Here is a 19,924-nt window from a genome sequence, read left to right on the forward strand (position 1 = left end):
GGCTGCCTCTGGACCAGGCCCTCTCAACTTTACTGATGACTTAATGTATGATGGCACTAGCAGAATGAATTTGGAAGGGTACAAAACCATCTTGCCTACCAATATTCAAGAAAATGCCACCAGATTCATTGGGAAGTGATAGCATATGTCATGTGTTATTTTTTTGGATGCTGGTCCAATTTGTATCTGATTTGTCTGTATAAAATAATATAAAATAATTAATATTAAATTACCTAAGATTGGGACGGGTAATATTTTTTTTGTTTCTCAAAGAAGTCTCTTATGCTCACCATGGTTGCATTTATTTACAGTAATATTGTGAAATATTGTAAAAATTAAAAAAACCGTTTTCTATTTTAATACATTTTTTTAAAAAAATCACTCTATATATTGTGTTGTGAAACACACCATTGTCTCTGAGCTCATAGATTAAAAAAAGATAAGAAGGCTGTACACAGTTCTGTAGAGGTGTTTCTTGTTTCAGGGGAGGCCTTGCAACTGGGAACTCGTAACAGGAACAGGGTTTACTTCCCTCTCATTCTCATGGGTAATGACTGTAATAAATTACATAAATAGAACATAGAGTGAGTGAGACAGAATGACTCATTTGGAAGAGAACAGAATGGCATCTGCACTTCCAGGGGTCATATTTTGAGCCTGCTTCAGAAATAACGGGGGCTGAACTCCAGACTTGTTTACATCTTCATTACCCCAGCACTTGTGTTCAGTTACTGCCGTGTTACTTCTATTTCCGTTTGGTGCCAGCTGATGTCCTCGTAAGTGCTTGCCTACAGCTGCTGCGAACAGAGCTCAGAGACAACGGTAATATAACATCAACTTCACACTTCTCATGGCTATATTGAATCTTTGTGCCTTCAAAATGGACTAAACATCTACATGAAAATGAAATGACAAAGTGTCAGATGAAAAAAAAAACACACTTTTCAAGAAATGGAATAACATTTTAATTGACATTTGAAGATTGAAACAACAATCCTTAAATATTTTAGAAACTCATGAATGTTTGTTTTGGTGACGTCCATAAGATTTAAATCAGTGTTATGTCTGAGAATGCACAGAATGCAGTGATGCCCATATATGGGCAGAGAATTTCAGAAACATTTACAGACATAGTGCAAAGAGAAAGAGAGCGAGAGGGGTGGTACGCTAACAGTTTTCTGTAGGGACTGACTTCAGAGATGTGACTAAGCATGGAGGAATCACGACTGCATGAGTAAATATGTGTGTGTGTGTGTGTGTGTGTGTATATATGTGAGGGACCATTACTAAGGCTGGAGTGTGTGCCAGGTGAGTCAGCATGTCAGTAAGTTCAACATAGCACGTGTAACCAAATACTTTACAGCTTTCTCTCTCCTTTGCCCACTCATTACGCACTTGCCTTTTCTCTATGGAATGCATCCCTTCCCTCTCGTTCTCGCTGTGATGTTAGGACCATGTGTCTGTTGAGTCACAGCAACTTGGAGGTTTGACATCAAATGGTTTTCAAAAGAACTCCTCGTAGTCTCTTTTAGTTAGTGAGAAATCAAGGCTAGGCCTCTTGATGAATCATTGCTTTCCCGCTCTTTTCAGACCGCACTACCGTGGAATACTGTGAACAATCATTCTGCAAGTGTTTCATCTCAAAAAAGGCCCAGACATACTAATTTTTAACGTGTGTCTCACTCTGATCCTACAATAGTTTGTTTCATTCGTTCTGGTTTTTCAATTAACAGACTAAAAGTGAAAATTTAAGACATATGCTTGTGTTTGTGTGTGAGGGAGAGACAGATGTTTGTGTGGTAAGGTAAAACAGATGTTTGAAAGAAAGAGAGGGTATGAAGGTGAGACAGGTGTTTTTACTCATGAAAATGAGGTAGATGTCCTATTTCCTTTCGCTCCAGCCCGCCAGAGGCAGTGCTGACAGCATTAGTGGAAAACTTCTCTCGTATCCACGGTTGACCGAGAATCGAATGGCAAAGTTGTCACCTCGTGACTCGTGACATCCCTTGAACTATAATAACCCCTAAGCACGACATTTCGATCTCTTTCTCATTCTCGCTTGTTAATTTGAACGTATCGTGGCGATATTTTGTGCAGCTTGCTGCTGAAGAGATCTTCAGGACATATCACAAGCTGTTTTGTTTTGTCTTGTTTACATCGCTAATTATACGGATTGTTGGATTTACACGCATCACAGCGATCGTGTGCATTACATCACGCAAGAGGCCTCATTCTGCTGGATGCCGGCAAGTTTGAATGCCTCTGTGACGACACACACGGAAGCCCTGGTTGCCTCGACTGAGAGCGTATATGCGCCTGATCACGGTGTGAATCATTAACGTGTGCCGGATTTATCGACTTTAGGATGAGTATCGATTTAACATGGATGACCTTCAATGTTCTACGTGACCTAATGCAATGGATTTCATGGATGGACATCGCCAATGTCCTGCTTGGCTTGGTATGGATCATCTTAGAGAGGCACTGACTGACCCGTGCCCAGAATGCTCCATTATGCCACTCGCCGTGCATCACGCTCATCTGCCGGGTTTGGAATCTGCTTCGGATAGTTTGTTAATTTCATACAATATCACCATAGCTGATCATAAGCGCAAACAAGCATCTCAAGGTGAAAAGAAGACTAAGAAAACTAAATCTTCTGATTTAGCACGTAAAGTTGATCAGCTGTCATCTGCAGTAGAGTTGTTATTGCCACTTCTGGCTAAAGCTCAGCCTAAAGCAGATGTACGAGAGAATGTTCAGCCTGAGTTATGTATGACATCCTCACCAACAATACATACAGGACAGGATTTGGATGTGATGTCAGTGGCTGCCACTGACTCACTTTTTGAAACCATTCCAGGTGTTACTTCGGGTGCTGAGGAAAACCTGCCTGCAGATCCATCACAGCACTCTGGCAGTGAGACCATGTCTGAAAAGTCAGGTGGGTCATCTTCAGTTGTTGCATCCCTGGAAGGAACGTTAAAATCTATGCTTGTACGCATCAATCTAGATCCCCCTCAACCAGCGGTGGGCTCCAAGAATATTTTTCTACATTGTGCACAGAGAACATCAATTACAATGCCTCAGTGCAATGACTTTACATCTGTATTGGTGTCTGCATTACAAAATTCAACAAAGGCTACACGTCCAGATCAGTTAGCCCACACACTGGCTGTAATGCAAGACCCAGAGACCATAGGACTTGGTAGCATGCCACCTATAGAATCTAGTGTGGCAGCGCTTATTGTATCTCCCGATGAGGCGCTTTGTAAGAATGTACGCTGCCCCAATGTTGAGTGTAGACGCACTGATGAGTTACTGTCTCATGCATACATTGCTACAGCGAGCCTTGGCCGTGTTTCTAATTCTTTGGCACACATGCTTGTGGGGCTTTACACTCCTTTCTGAGAGAAACTTCATCTGACCCATTAGTGGCAGACTTATCTGAACTTACATTGCAGACCATGGGTGTCATTGCCAATCACTGTGGAACAGCTTTAGGTACCTCTTGTACAAGCTCGACGGCAAGTTTGGTTGGCCTAGTCCTCCTTGCCGGAGGCATGTAGGAACAATTCGCGGAGATTGCTGTTAGTACCTGGTCAAATTTTTGGAGCAGCTGCACAGGAAGCCTTGGACCAGCGTGTGTCAGCCTCTGAAACTCACTCCCATCATGTGGGGATTGCCTCAGGACCCAGACCTCCTCTAGCAGCCTCTGGTACTCGTTTTCACAATGTTGGTGTAAGACCCACTTATAGATCTTCTCAACATTTCCACCACCGGAACTCTCGGACAACTCCACCACCACCTCCTCCACCTCCCAGTCGTGGAGGGAATCAACCGCGTGGACATCAGTCTCACATCCGACCCCCAGGTCCCCAGCGCCCCCCCCACCCCCCACCTCTACAGAAAAGCGTTTACGGGAGCGTTGACGCACACATGTCGACAGTGGGCTGTTTCACGGAAAGCCAATTGAATCATTGGAGATCAATAACAACAAATCAGTGGCTCTTGACTATCCTTTCAAGGATACCGTATACAGTTTCTCTGTCGACCTCCTGTTCACACCGGCGTGAGACAGACAATAGTTCACGATCCACGTCAGGCACAGGCACTTACACACGAAGTTCAGGTGTTGTTGCGCAAAGGTGCGATAGAACAGGTCGATCCCCAAGTTCATCCGGGGGGATTTTTTTCAATTTATTTTCTGGTCACAAAGAAAGACGGCGGGTATCTTTCACCCTATCATTTTCTCAAGTTTCTGTCGCTCAGAATGTTATGCACAACAGATGTGTTGCAGGCCATCATGCCGCAAGATTGTTTTGTGACAATAGACTTAAAGGACACCTATTTTCATATTCCGATTGCACCAGAGCACAGGCAGTTCTTTCGATTTGCCATAGGGGGTCAAATATTTCAGTTCAAGGTTTTTCCTTTTTGCCTGGCTTTGGCACTTTCTTTGGCCTTTCTGGCTTTTGGAGTTTTTTCAAAGTTCATTCAGGCAGCACTGGAACCACTCCAGAGGACTGGCATGAGGGTGTTACCGTACCTGGACGACTGGCTTGTCTGTGCAGCATCACCCCAGCAAGTAATGGATCAAGCTCGTCACCTGCTGGAATACATCACAGCTTTGGGGATCACTGTGAACTGGGACAAATGCAAGCTTGTTCCGACACAGTCAACCAGTTACATAGGCCTCGCTCTAAACTCTGTCACAATGTCGGTTTGTCCGACTTCAGAGAGAATAGGGTCAATTCTGGGAGCTATGAAGAGGCTTTGGGTGGATCACGCTCAGCGTTATGTGGCTCTCTTGAGACTTTTGGGGAAGCTCACAGCAGCAACAGCAGTAGTACCACTTGGGCTAATGTGGCTCAGGCCATTCCAGCGCTGGCTCATCCAAAACGCCTGTGTCTGATACAAGACAAACACACAAAGATCAGAGTCACACGTCGCTGCATGCAAGCCCTAGCACCTTGGTCACCGCAGCAGTTTCTCCCCACAGGAGTTCTATTAGGACCTCCACCTGCACGCTGGGAGGTCATAAGGATGGATGGCAGTCTTCTCGGCTGGGGGGGGGTGGTTTTATGGCGCAGGAGGGGAGTGAATGACACCTGGAGAGAGGCTCTGCGCACAGCGCACATAAATATTTTGGAACTGACAGTGGTGTTCCTTACCTTTTTGCATTTTCAGACTGTTCTCAGGGGAAAACATGTCTTGGTGCGCACGGACAACAGAGTGGCCGTTTTTTATATCAATCATCAGGGAGGCACAAGGTCACAGAAAGCGCTTCGGGTAGCTCACAATCTACTCATTTGGGTGCAGACTAATCTGCTTTCCATCCAGGCAGCATACTTACCAAGACGACTCAATCATGCTGCAGATGCTCTCTCTCTTGGCAGGGTGTCACAGGGAGATTGGAGTCTACATTCAGACGTCGTGCAGATGATACGGAGAACATATGGGACCGCTGCGGTGGATGTGTTTGCAGAGAGTCACACGTCTCACTGTCCTTGTTGGTTTTCCCTGATGGACGAACCAGTATCTCCGGGTCTGGACGCGTTAGCCCACGACTGGCCGGATGTGATTTTATATGCTTTTCCCCCGTTACCACTGATTTGGAAGACTCTGTGTCGGGTGCGTGATTGCAGGCACTGTCTGCTGTTAGTGGCTCCTCATTGGCCTTCAAGGCCGTGGTTTCAGACCCTTCTTTCAGTGTTAATAGGGCCACCTTGTCATCTGCCGAACAGACCAGACCTATTGAGTCAGTTAGAAGGGAGAGTTTGGCACCCACAGCCAGACCGGTTGAAACTGTGGGTGTGGCCTCTGGGCCCACCGGGCCTCTCTTGGAGTGTTCACAGAGGGCCAGGGACACTGTTTTGAATGCACGTGCTGCGTCTACACGCAAGTTGTATTCATGTAAATGGAAGGTATTCTGTGATTGGTGTTCTAGCCGTGATATTGATCCATTACAGTTTTCAGTGGGATGCATTTTGGATTTCTTGCAACATCTTTTGGAACTTGACGTTCTGCATCTACACTTAAGGTGTATGTGGCGGCCTTGTCAGCTCACCGGTACGAGTTTGGTGCTTCTTCACTTGGGTCCGACCAGCTGATTGTTGCTTTCTTGAAAGGAGCTAATCGTCTTTGTCCTCCGGTCCGGAGTCCGACATGGGATTTGAGTATGGTGCTCAGTTCCCTGTGTCAGCCCCCATTCGAGCCAATTTTGGAGTCAGACATTAAGTGGCTGTCATTCAAGACTGCATTTCTCTTGGCAATTACAACAGCAAAGCATGTAAGTGAACTCCATGCATTGTCTGTGAGTGCCCAATGTTTGCGCTGGAGTGCTGACTTTAGTAGTGTCTCATCGTGGCCTAATCCGGCGTTTCTACCCAAGATCTTGTCTCCACATTTTATGAACACACCTATTGTGTTGGCTGTATTGCCACCAGATCAAGATGACATACGGTTGGAGCTATGTCCAGTTAGGTCCTTGAGGGCTTACATCGATAAGACAGAAGCCTGGCGTAAAACGGACCAATTGTTTGTTTGTTTTAGTGATATGCGCAGAGGTGCTGCTCTTTCTAAACAGAGACTGGCAAACTGGGTGACACAGGTTATTTTACATGCGTACGAGTCTGCAGGAAAGTCTGCTCCCTCATCTTCATTGTCACTCTACACGTGCCTTGGCAACATCTTGGGCAGCATTCAAAAGGGTGTCGCTCTCTGAAATTTGTGCAGCAGCAACCTGGGCCTCATCATGTACATTTTCACATTTTTACAGATTGAATGTGACTCCTTTGCCAGCAGTGTGTGCTGCAGTGCTTTCTGCCTGCCCGGATGCTTTGCAGGGGGATCCCTCGTGACTGCGTAGGTATTTGTCTTCCACTAGTGCTTTCAGCACTGCCTCTGGCGGTCTGGAGCAAAAGTAAATAGAACGCTGATTACGAATGTAACTGTGGTTCTATGACTAAGTGGAAGACCGCCAGAGTCTCTGGTCACTCGGTATTGCGAGAATGATCTTAGAGATCGAAATGACGTGCTTAGGGGTTATTATAGTTCAAGGCACATCACGAGTCACGAGGTGACAACCTTGTCATTCGATTCTCGGTTGTGTGAGTACGAGGAGTTTTCCAATAGTGCTTTCAGCACTGCCTCTGGCGGTCTTCCACTTAGTCATAGAACCACAGTTACGTTCGTAACCAGCGATTTTCTACATGATGAAGAGACTGCTGTTGTTTTTGTTGGTAGAAATGGGTATTTTTCTTTGTGAAAACGTGACAAATGTTTGGCTGTGTGAGAAAGATCCTTTTATGTGTGAGAGTGAGACATGTATTTTTGGTCATGAAAATGAGACAGATGTTTGTCTGTGTTAAAGTGGAAAGTGTACTTCTATTGTCCACATTCTGCTTTGGTTCAAGGATGTCGGCGCACAACACGATTTTTGTATGCGCATATGCGAGTTATTTGAGCACTCAAAAACAAAGATCCAAAAACAGGTAGTGCACACATGCAGAGCATGCCCATCCTCGCTCAGGTTCAGTAAAGTATATTTGAACGTGTATGCTCAATTAACCATTCACAAAAAAGTTCCACCCCCTTCGTTACTGTTGCTATGTCTGACAAGCCATCCTCTCTTATGGCATGCATCGTTCTCACGCAGTGAAAAGTCTAAAGCCTTCGAAATTTTTAATTACAACAATAAATACCATTTTGTGGCTCTATAATGTGTTGTGACAGATTGCTGTAGTGCCTCAGTTGAAGTGGCATGTTAAATGATAATTTCTTCCTCTTTACTAGTTATAGCATGAAATAAACGTGAATGCACATCAGTAGGTATCTTGTTACTGGTGAAAGATGTTAAAACACACCATTTTTCAAGTTCACCCACGTTAATCTACTCTCCTGTCTTATTCGTCAGACAAAAATGTCAGATTCTGTAAAGGTTCTAACGAAGGCTCTCAGGAAACAAGAAAATTGTAGCATACTCTTTGTGTGTGTGAGATGAGTGTTTAGGTTTGTGAAAGCTAGGTAGATGATTGTTTAACGGGTGTTTTTGTTTGTAAAAATGAGCCAGATAATTGTGTGAGACTGAAGCTTTTGTTTGTGTGAGCGAGGCAGTAGCTTACATGTTTTCTTGGGGCATTTTTGGCATTTGTGGAATCCCCATGATGTGCCCACCGTCCCACAACAGGCATCTTGTTTAGACAGGCCAGGCAGAGCTTTCCCACACTACAACAAAAAACACAATCAAATCCAGTAAGTTAAAAGATTTAAAGAATAAGAGAGAACTACAGAGATACTCATCTAGACCATTTACCACACACACATACATAATTCTGCTCACACACAGCTCTTGATCCCTGTTCTTTCTGATCAACACTCTGATATCTCTCCCCTGACTCAATCTAATCTGCTGAACCAGGCATGAAAAGAACAACAATCTGAGAGACGCCAGTGATACACAACTCAAACAACCTGATAACACCCTCCTCTCTGCTGACATGAAAAGACAAAGTCGCAAATTAAGTCTGAATGGTTGCAAAAACAGTCACGGCACTTTACGATTAGAGTAAACAAACAAGACTGAGGTGAACTTGATGATAATAACTTGATAGACTAACTACTATAGGAGTAGAAAACAACTGGATGTTCTTTTAAGCTGGAAGCAGGTACTCTTTTGAGAATCATTCTTTTGTATTTCATCTGCAGTGCTCTTCTTAAAGAGACAGAGCACCACAATGTTCTGGTGAGAGTCTAATCTCACTATTCATTTTGTCTTTCGCTCTACTTCTTGATCATCTGATGATAGCTGAAAATGAGTTAGTTTAAAAGACATTAAAAGAGAGAGACAGAGACTAATAGAGGATGATTCACAGCTCACAGCAAAATAACACTGGAAGCCTTTGGCTTTCATTGTATGGACCAAAACACAGAGACATATTTCAAAGAATCTCCTTTTGAAGAAATAATAATGAAGAGTCATAGAGGTTTGGAACGACATGCGGGTGAGCAAATGATGACAGAAATTTTATTTTTGGGTGAAATATCTACACGTAGTGTGAATATCGCATTTCCTCACATAAAAGCTTTATACATGAGTTTACAAACAAACACTCTTTGTTTCTCTGACCTGCATTCCAGCAGTCTCCTGGAAGCAGCGTCCCAGCTGGTTCTTGGAAGTCCCTGGCTGGTATTGGGGGTACGTTTGCTGGTTGGGGTAAATTCCACTGCTGTGAGTATGTCCGTGTTGGATGCTCTGGCTGCTGCTGTGGTAGGTGAAGGTGTGGCTGGACTGTGTGTTTTTGACCTGCCCGTTACTATCCACCGGAGACACCTGATGGATCTGAACAGAGGCTTCTGGAGGATGTTTCACATGGACATTCACCAAACCTACAGAAAAGTTACACTTTAAAGGGATTCATATGGTTTCAATAGAAAGTTAAACTCAGTCAGCAGCATTGGTGGTATAATGTTAATTACCAGAAAAAAAATATTTTGACTCGTCCCTTGTTTTCTCTAAAAAAGGAGCAAAAATTGAGATAAACATAATTGTGATCAAGTGATCGGGGACAATTGCTGGCAGACTTAAATGCCGTAAAATGTGATAATTTTATTAAAGCTCTTGCATTAGTTATTCTATCAAAAATTGTGCATTACTTGTTTAATTATTTTTATAATCATTTTAGAGTTTTAGGGTTTATGGTGTTGTGGTGTATTGGCAATCAAGGTGTAAAATTGGATATTATTTTACAAGGAATCAGTTAATAAGAAATTCTTCACACTAAATTCATGTTTTGATTGAGTATAGATGTTGTAGCTATACTGAGTATTTAAATGTTTATGGCTCAGCCCAATTGACTTCCATAATAAGTGTCTCAATGTAACCTAGACTTTTATTATTAATATTATTTTTTATGTTTTGTTAAGAAAAGAAAGGACAGATGAAAATAATTTTTTTTGTGGTAATTCTGAACCCTGATTATTCCTTTAATAACAGCAAAGCCATGTATTTCTGAATAACAAGTTTCAGCCCGATTTTCTACAGGTAAAAACAGAAATAAAAGTGTTTACCCTGGTTTTGTCCAGTGCCGTAGGTGAGGGGTAACGTGTGTGTTGAGTGGACATGTGTCTTCTGTCCGTTTACGACAGCATGTTGACCCTGGTGACCATTAGGATTTGCCATTTGGCAGAATTTTCCTGTAAAGTTTGGTGGGCACTGGCACTTGTCCCGAGCGCTGCATTTTCCTCCATTCATGCAGGGCAAATGGCAAACAACTAAAACACACACACAAACAGAGCAAAGTGTGGTTAATCACAGCCATATCGGGTGACATTTTTCTATGTTTAGTTTAGTGACAACATCACATTTAAGAGACTGACAAGCATATACACAGATGAACCAACAAAATTATCATCAAACTTTAGTTTTGTCCTGTGTCTGAGCAAGTGTTTGCTTGTGGGCTGTTGTGTGCGTGTGTGTAAGTGCTTAAACGCTTCACACAAAAGCTATTTAGAAACTTTTGTGGTGGCGTGTAATGAGAGTTCTACGTGACACATTTCCACTGAAACATGCCATTATGGTGACGGACCATTCTGCCGTGAAACATCTTCGACTTTCTCTCTACCTTGCTCGCTTTTCGCCATCTCACTTGAGCTTTTAGATCACATTCAGCTCAGTAATAATACTAGCAAAATGATAAATGGATTTAATTATCCCACAGCTGAAGTAAATAAACCTTTTGGTATTGATTTTTTACGGCAATATGTTTGTGCTGTGGTATAGGACATTATTTCGAACATTTAAATGAGGTGAACCTCATTCTCCTGTCGTGATATTCTTTAAAAACGTTCCCAAACCAAAAGCCACATAATATAATTAACCATCATGAACTCATCATGCTAAATGCTCATTAAAACAGCACGGCTGTCCTTACCACCACTCCCACACAGCACAACATGATGTAATTTCCTCTCAAACTGCATAGACCTCCTGTGGCCAGAGTTCACTGACTACAGATACCAAAATTTAAGATTAAAGGGAGGGTAAGTTAGACGGCTTACTTGGCTATCTAAATGATGCCATATCACGGTCTTCTATTTTTATATACATTTTAACACTCTTTTTTTATTCATGAAGCATTATTTCATTCATTTTTCCAAATGAGGGTAACCCCAAATGTCCCCAAAGAGAGGTTTTGTCATATTTATTTAATTGTCTTCCAGAGACAATTTCGTCCCCAAGGTATAGCTGAACAACCCCACACTCACACACAAACTAATACACAGATTTTCTCCAATACATTGGTGTATTTATATAAATATTTACATTCACTCTGACAAAGCATGATTTATACACAACACGCACACACAAACTTTCATTATTTCTGCTCTAGTGGGAAATCTAGGACTATTCCACAGTGCCAACAGTGAACCTCAGGCAATAACTTGACACACTCATGTATCAACACTGAATCATGCACACACACACACACATACACATTCTGCCCAACTAGTGAACTACACAGCACCACTATCTCCGGAAACAGAGCTGTATGATAATAAACACATTTAATGTGGCAGAAATGGCAAGACAACTAGCAGGAGCAGAATTACAGACCACACAATCACTAACTTTCACTCTTTCACACATTAATGACTATAACATGGTTTATTATATAAAAGAGGTGTATATATATTTATGAGATATACACATTACTGATGTGGTTGGATTATTTTTTTTTATTGTCAAAGCTGGCTTTATCTATAGCAACATGACAACTACAGAGGTTCTCACACATACACATAAACAAACACACTGACTTTCAGATGAGCTGACAGCCAGGAGCAGCTCTAATGAGAGGCCTGGCACGGGACAGACTCGACTAGAGCAGACCGTAGTGGTTTTCTGTGGTTTACTGTCACTTTAGATCAACTTAATGCACCCTTGCTGAATAAAAGTATTCATTCTTTTAAAAAATGTAGTGATCTAATACTTTTGAATGGTAGTGTATGGTGTTCAGCTGTTAAGACTCAGACAACACCATTCTGAACCACAAATTAAAACAAAACACACACACACATCTCACAGAGTGTTCAGGGACACACACACCCATTAAAATCATTTCAAAACTGGCAAATGAGTTTCACATAAGTGAGAACAGAAAAGCAAATCATCAGAGCTTTTTGTAATTGTGATGTCATTAGCCCACCTGGAATAGCATTTCAATTGGAAAAAAAGAGCAGCCACCCACGGCCCTTAAACAGACGGAGTAACATTTTCCTGTAAACCCCAACGCCTCTGCTAGTACAGACAGGTTCAGTGGCAGCTCCATGGGGATGACGGTGAAAACACCCAACACAACGGTGTCCAACAACGCGTTTAGGTGAGACATATACACATACACAGTCACTCAGGATGAACATTCAGCTCCAGTTGGAGCAGTCTGGACATCACTGATGATTTTCAGAAGTACAGTAATACATTCCTATCTCCAGTGCTATCATAATAAAGGAGCATTTAGCTACATATCGATCAGTTGTGATAATGCTTGAGTATTTCTGTGAGATGGTCTATTGATCAATGTGGCAGTCAAAACCTAGAGTTGATCAATACTTCACAGGTCTGTATGACAGTCTCTATGTGTGCATGGAGTACTGATAAAAAAAATTACCATGACACAATGTCATTTTGCCCATTTTGATACTTGACCCGTTATATATGTTATACAGTATGTGCATAGTTTTAAGGTTCATGTACTATTATATGAAGCATAAATGTTTATGCAATGATGTGTAAGACTCAATGTTTTTTAATGCATTTAACAAATTTGACATTAAAAAAAGTGTAATTTATAGAAAAATCAATATTTACAAAATGAAAAAGTCTTAATGTAATAAAAATATCAAGTAGCACAACTGTTTTCAACATTGATAATAATAAGAAGAAATGTTTCTTGAGCACCAAACCACTTTATTAGTGTGATTTCTGAAGGATCATTTGGCATCAAAAATCTTACCTTCCTTAACTTTTGAAGGGTGATGTATGGGGAAAGGTATATTTAATTATTGCACATTTGCTCTGAGATGAGTCAAATTACTGAATCTACTGACAGCTCCAGTTTCATTTATCATTTGCCTGAGGTTGTTTATTTGTTGTTTAAGGTATCGATTTAGCATCAACACTGAGGTAAGAGAGGTTGGTCCAGAGTACTGAAGCCAAAATCTTGGTATTGATCCAACTCTAATGTGTGTGTGTGTCTCCATTCTCCACAGTGCTGGAGCTGGGCCTGGGATCTCTCCTCCCAGCTGCGTCTGGATCAGAGCTGACAGAACGCTCTGTGTTCCTTATAAGGCCGCACACACTCACCCACTCCAGACGCTCACCTCATTCAGACAAACAACTTACCGGGGAGAGAGAGAGAGAGAATGACATCTTAGCACCATGCACAAACTCCATGCTTATTCTGAGAGTATCTGTCCGAACACTTACTCCTCTAAGCTTTCTTGACCCTCTTATATGGAATACAATTTCAGCTGCTCAACCTGCCTGGTGCTGATTACAAAATCCACTGGTGAAAATAACCCCTAGATGAATGCTACCCTTGTGTCCACAAAGTAATTGGATTGGAAAGTAAACCTTATATAACAACGTGTATAATTTGTGTCTATTGCTTCATTCTTGACCCTAATGCAAGTCACAAAGTAACTACTTGCAATCCCCCAATACAGAACCTTAAGGAGCAGTGGAGCAAGAAGTGAATGTACTTTTTGACTTTACTTAGAAAGTGTGTTTACTTAGTGTGGTTCTAAATCTTTTTTGTCTTGTACTCCCAAAACCCCATTGACTAGAAATGTGCTCCTACAAATTCATATTATTTAGCATTCATATTCATATAAAAAATATATTTCCAAAATCACTTTACTGAGTGGGTAAAAAAAAGGCTGACCAAGTAGCTTCCACTGTCTATAATAAGACGCCCGAGTTTGTCTTTCATAACTTTTGACAGTTCTGGGGCAATAACCCTTTCTCTGAGAGAAATGCCGAATTTACTTATACATGAAATCCAAATGGAATGTTTAACAGCAGTAATTTGCATATTCTATATTAGAATTCAAATATGATGCTCAAGAAGTAAAAAACATCATCCATGAGCAAATACATCATAATTTGGGCAAATATTAATGAGAAGTTAACAAAAAAGTAACAAAGACTCTACCACAGCCAAAACTAATTCTTTCCAAATGCCCTGATTGGGACCCACCAGATTCTGCAACTAAGAAGTGTGTGAAGAACCCAGACTGCTCTGTCTCTATTCAGGAGGCTGAGCTGGGCAGTAAATGAACATGAACCGGCTGAGCCGGAGGGCAGAAGACATTCTGCTATGTCATAACCACATGTTCTCGAACCATTCTCAGCCCTCATTGTGAAATATCACTGCTGGAAACAAACCTAGAAGAACTGAGGCCCAATTATGTAGGTTTTTCAGACACAGTCTAAAGCATCTTAAACTTTTCCACACTATCTGCCAGGCAAGTGAAAACTCCCCTCTGCAACTAGAAACACATCCAAACATCAGCCATAATTATAGACCTGTCTAAGGATGGACATGATGTAACAGGCCCGCGGCCAGCTGTTCACCGCTCAGTATACAGCTAACGCAAGCATACACGCATACATTCAATAAAGTCCAGTTGCCAACAAAGGAATCAGATGTTCTACAAAGACATGGATGAATGAAAATTCCCACTTTTCCCACAATACATTGAGAAGATGCCACTCACCGACTCTGAAGTTGGGGGCGGTGAGCGTGTCCGTAGCGTGCCCATTCTCACTGATGATAGTGGTGGTGTTGCCCTGCTGACAGCTGTTCTGACAGCGGCCGTTGGTGCAGGTCATCTTGCAGATAGTCGGGGTGAAGACCACCTTGATCCGGCCTGTGTGATTCCCTACTGCAGCCCAGCAAAGCAGAGACATCAACAGAGAGAAAAGAGAAAAATCCATCAGTCTGGACGGCATGGCTTTCATAAACCACTCAGAACGACTCTCTCTCACTTTTGTAGGCAGTGTCTGGCAGAACAGCTCAGGAGTTCAGCTTTAAGAAAGTGAAACGAGAGAGGGAGCGAGAGGGAGAGAGGCTGGAGAAAGGAAAAAAGTCTTTCTATTGTCTTGTCTTTTCTTAGTCTCCTGTACGTGTTCCCCTGTGACTGTCTGATTCCTTTTTCGTCCATTCCCTCCTTTTCTCTGTCCTTGATCCAATATCTCAGTCTCTGGAACATGAGGAGGTGACTGTGGGGGGGGAAGCAAAAGAGCGAGAGAGAAAAAGAGAGACTAGCAAACAACTCTGGGACCAGACCCAGTTCTTCTTGCAGGATTCGGACAAAGTGACCACAACTCCAAGCCTTATACAGCGATGAAAAGAGGGAATGTCAGATTTTCCCAACTAACTCTCATTTCTAACTACAGCTATGACTACTAATCAAGCATAATATTGTTAACTAGGAAAAGTGTATAGTTTTATTTATGTTAATCAGGTTTGGCTAGATGTAAAACATCAAATTTAAGAAAAAAATAATAATTGTCAGATTAATTGATTATACAATTGCTGTTAGTTGAAGTCCAGTTCCAACCTCTTTGTCTCTCTTAAGCAGCTTCATCTCTTACCAGCATAAATAGACTTTCACACCTCCATATGAAAAATGCAGGGAAAACACATTTCCTAATAGTCTGTCCTGAATCCTTTAATTGAAGTGATGTCATTTCCACCTGAAAAACTATGTGGAAAAGAATGTACCCACATTCTCCTCTCTGTGTCTAGTTAATTAATTCCTTGTATTAGTGAACATGCTATTTAAATTGCATTCTGATACACTCTTGGCATCACCGTCTCACTAAATATTTTCCAGTCAGACATCTGTAGATATTCCTGGCCTGTTTTCTGCTCGATTATCTGCCTGTTTTTCTGTCTGCTTCCTGTTTCTTATGTTTCTTTGTCTCTATTCCTGACCCTTACACTATCATTCATCCTCCTTCGATCCATTTAAAACAAATCTCGTTAAAGAATTATTTCACCAAAAAAATATTATGAATTACAAAAAAAGAACAATTAAACGTCATGACTTTCCCATGACTTTCTTCTGTGTGACATAAAAAAAGGTTTATACCGTAAAACGTTTTTTTTAAAGTAGTCCATACGGTTTGTGCAGACCATCCATACAGTTTGTGTGTCACATCATAGCTTTGTGTGAGGAACAGAGCGAAATTGGCATGCTAATTTGCATTAGTGTGATTGTGGTTTTTAAGATTTTTTTCACCAAGTCACCAACATCTGTATTATGCTTATAAGACTAAGCCTTATAATGCTTAGTCTCCTTCCCTCTCGCTGTTATGTAAAGCAAATCAACTAGAATCTAACACGTAACCTTTCCTCAAAGATCAAACAATGTCTCCACAGACATAAGAGAAATCAGTTTGCTACTGATGACGCTAACACACACATCTACAGCAGCTGTTATGAAGTGAGAAAGGAAAGTAAATTGAGGAAGACACACTGAGAGTGTATAGCAACAGACGACAAGAGATGAATGGCTTACCAGATCGCCACCCACACACACACACACACACAGAGGGCTGCTGACAGGCTGTCTCTCGTGTTCAACAGACCTCACTGGGTGCCAGACATTGAGAGACTAGTCTGCTCTAACTACCATTAACCACAAATACACTTTTAGTTGGAAAATCTAAATTACCATAGGAAATACCACAGTCTTGTTTTGTTTTTATATAAAACTAATCATAAAACATAACCTCAGATTTGATGCTAGGATTTCAGTCCCCTACCTGGACATGAGCTAATGTGGCTTAGAGGGATATTTCTTCCCTTTCAAGCAAGAGATGGCACATCTTGCTCAAAGTTTTCTTTTTTTTTTCTTTAAATAAATTAATATTAATACAATGTCTGTATTTCATCATTTATATCAGGATATGACAAACTGATTTAAATGTTAACTTAGTCTTTTTGAATGATTCATCACAAGAAATGTATCAAGAGAATCATTTGGTCAAATCAAATAACACTGGTTGCTTATTTTTCTATTCAATAAAAATATTAATTTCTTAAGAGTAATTTGTTTGTGAATTAGACCCATTAATAGAAAAGTGTGTTTTCTTGTCCTTATTTTGCAGTAAACACCCTTTTTATCGTTTTACTTTGAATTCGGTCCACTTCACCTGAAGCTATAGATTCAGCAGTAATAATAGAAAAGATTTTCAGAATTGAGATCATTCAAATCAAGACTATGATTAACAGGACAATTAATATTTTTACACTGCTCTCCCTTTATGTCTATTACTAACCAATTAGGCTATTAGACTACCTTGGAAGACATACCCAAATGTTTAAGTCAGATTTAGCAGGAATCGAATGTAATGAGATAAAATAGCATTCTCCAACAAGTTTCTTTTTTAGAGAGTCAGAAACATGTAGCACAATCTTTGTAGTCTGATTTGTGAACAAATTACTTTTTTTAAAGTGTTCCTTGTCCCCAAAATATCAGGATTTCTGTTCAAACTGTAGATCTAACCCAATCCCCCTTCTTTCCATCAATCCATAAATCCAATCAAAACTACAAATGTAACATGAGGTCAACAGGAAGTCAGTCAGATGCTTGTCTCTTATGGCCTACAGACTAACGTAATGTAATATGTAAAGGTCTGTCTCCCTCTGAGTGAACCCGGTCACTTCTGTACGATCCGACATCCAGTCAGAGTGCGGTTTGGCTGAGTTTCAAAGCAGCGAGAAACGGCATGTCAGACCACAACACCGTGCAAAAACAGTTACCCAATACCCCACGGGCTCCTCCTTGCATTAGTATTACAGCAGAGCTCTGGCTGTATTCGGCAGAGTTGTGTAACGCTGCCAGTCTGCAGGGCAGGAAGAGGGATAATAGATGTCATGCTACACATTAGTTCTGCCGCCCCACTGTCCCCTCATTCACATGCAGAACTACTGTATCTAATCCTCTCACCTGCCTCCTAAGAGCACTTCCCTCAATGACCGTTTATCGTAATGCTCTGTCATTTAATTTCCCCCCTCTCTCTTTCTCTTTTCTCCAATTCTTGCCTTCCCTCATGGCCAGACTTTTATCTAAAATTACCCAGAGAAAATGAGGCTAATAACTCACTTTAGACAGTGCAGAGCACAAGGCAATGTTTAAGTCTTTATACGATTTCAACCAGAGGATCCGCTTGGAAAAAAACAACAATGGGGCCATAACTTAAGGGCCGACCTGCAGCAATACAAAATTACAATAAATGAGACGACAACAGACAAGCAATAGAGAGAGGGGAAGCGAGAATATAGGGTCTAAAACACACATGCCTGTGGTTGTGAACCATCTAACCACTAATTTGTACTGTGGATTCCCACACCTTTTGATCAATGAATTTCCTTACTTTTCCATGACATTCTGATGGCTTGTGATAGATAATGATGTTTAAAAAAACATTTTATAGCTATTGTACTCTAGTATGATTAGTTTGGGGGGAGGTACTTTTTATAGAAATTTCCAATGACTTTTCAATATTTCATACATTTCCATATCTCTTCTAGGCTTGGAAGTTTTAATATTCACCTTTAATATTGATGACTGTGGGAACCCTGTTTTATCATCATCTTCAACTTCATACTACAGCTGTATAACAAAATCATACTGTCATCTCACAGCGTTGCAGACACGGAGCTAAACGTTTCTAAGTGAGCCAGACATGCTGTCACTCTGCTCACGGAATGTTTCACAGTGTGTGTGATCTGTCATTCCGTCAAACACCCAGGGCTTCATGCGGAGTCAGTGAGACTTGTTGAAATATAAAAACTGCTACTTTAAATAACATTATGAGATGCTGATGTCACTATTTCTCAGATTTCTTTAACAGGAGGAGATGCTTTGGGATTACATCAATGTGTCAGAATTATAGAGAATGGAAGCCAAGACATACACTACTGTGAAAGAGCTTGGAATGGGTAAGATTTTAATTTTTTTCACCAAGGATGCATTGATTTGATTGAAAATGCAATACAAAAACAGTAATAATGTGAAACATTATTACAATTTGAAATAACTGTTTTCTATTTGAATATATAATTTATTTGTGTGATGGTAAAGCAAAATTTTCAGCAGCCACTACTCCAGTCTTCAGTGTCACATGAACAAGTCTTCCGTCAAGTGCAGGTTAAACAATGCCAAACATAATTAGTTTTTTAAATTTCTTGCGATTTAAATTTCAATGTGTTTCTCACACATATCATATGACTTCGAATTATAGTGCAAAAGTCTTTTGAACAACTTTACAGTGGTTTTTAGGTATTTTAATTGACATGCTCATGTGCTGTGAAAGACAACACAAAAAACCCACTGAATTCAAAGAGATCCAACGCTTGATGGATTGTACTTACCATTTATTGGATTGTGTCCCACTGAAAGAGGGATGGCCCGGTTCAGGGTGGGTCCGACTCCGTGCACCTGTGTGTGAGTGTGGTAGTTTTTCTGTTGAAGCATGAATTTCTGGGTTTTGCTTTGGTGCATCGTCATTGAAACTGGGTTTTGTACTCTGCAAGATACAAACATTAAAAAAAAGTAAACACCCTACTTTTTCAAGTGTTTTTTACTGTTACAATGATTTATGTCCATATTGAAAATTCATATATTTATATTTATGTATTCATATTTTAATTTATGTGGTTTTCATTTTGATTAATTACCTGCTCAAGGCCAAATGGAAAACCATAGTACCTTGAACATGCAGACATGTTTCTGGTCACATGTAAATGAAACCAATCACTTGCAACATATAAAACACATCAGCATTTCACATGATTCATATTTGTTTTGCATTATATTGATCACACACATCCGGCTGAATGCCAGC

General features: G+C 40.9%; 1 protein-coding gene across 6 annotated transcripts in view; it reads right to left on the minus strand.

Moving 5' to 3' along the window:
* ltbp1 (latent transforming growth factor beta binding protein 1) overlaps window positions 1-19,924 on the minus strand; it is a 79,302-nt gene that overhangs the window by 33,982 nt on the left and 25,396 nt on the right. For all 6 annotated transcript variants that reach the window (XM_079386672.1, XM_079386674.1, XM_079386670.1 and 3 more), the window contains 5 exons: window positions 19,452-19,606; window positions 14,782-14,949; window positions 10,072-10,275; window positions 9,131-9,390; window positions 8,127-8,229 (listed from right to left, as the gene is read on the minus strand). In XM_079386672.1, the coding sequence (XP_079242798.1) occupies window positions 8,127-8,229; window positions 9,131-9,390; window positions 10,072-10,275; window positions 14,782-14,949; window positions 19,452-19,606 (890 nt within the window). The remainder of the gene's footprint in view (window positions 1-8,126; window positions 8,230-9,130; window positions 9,391-10,071; window positions 10,276-14,781; window positions 14,950-19,451; window positions 19,607-19,924) is intronic.

Source organism: Barbus barbus (genome assembly GCF_936440315.1).
Source record: "Barbus barbus genome assembly, chromosome: 30".
In the NCBI taxonomy this organism is placed as follows: domain Eukaryota; kingdom Metazoa; phylum Chordata; class Actinopteri; order Cypriniformes; family Cyprinidae; genus Barbus; species Barbus barbus.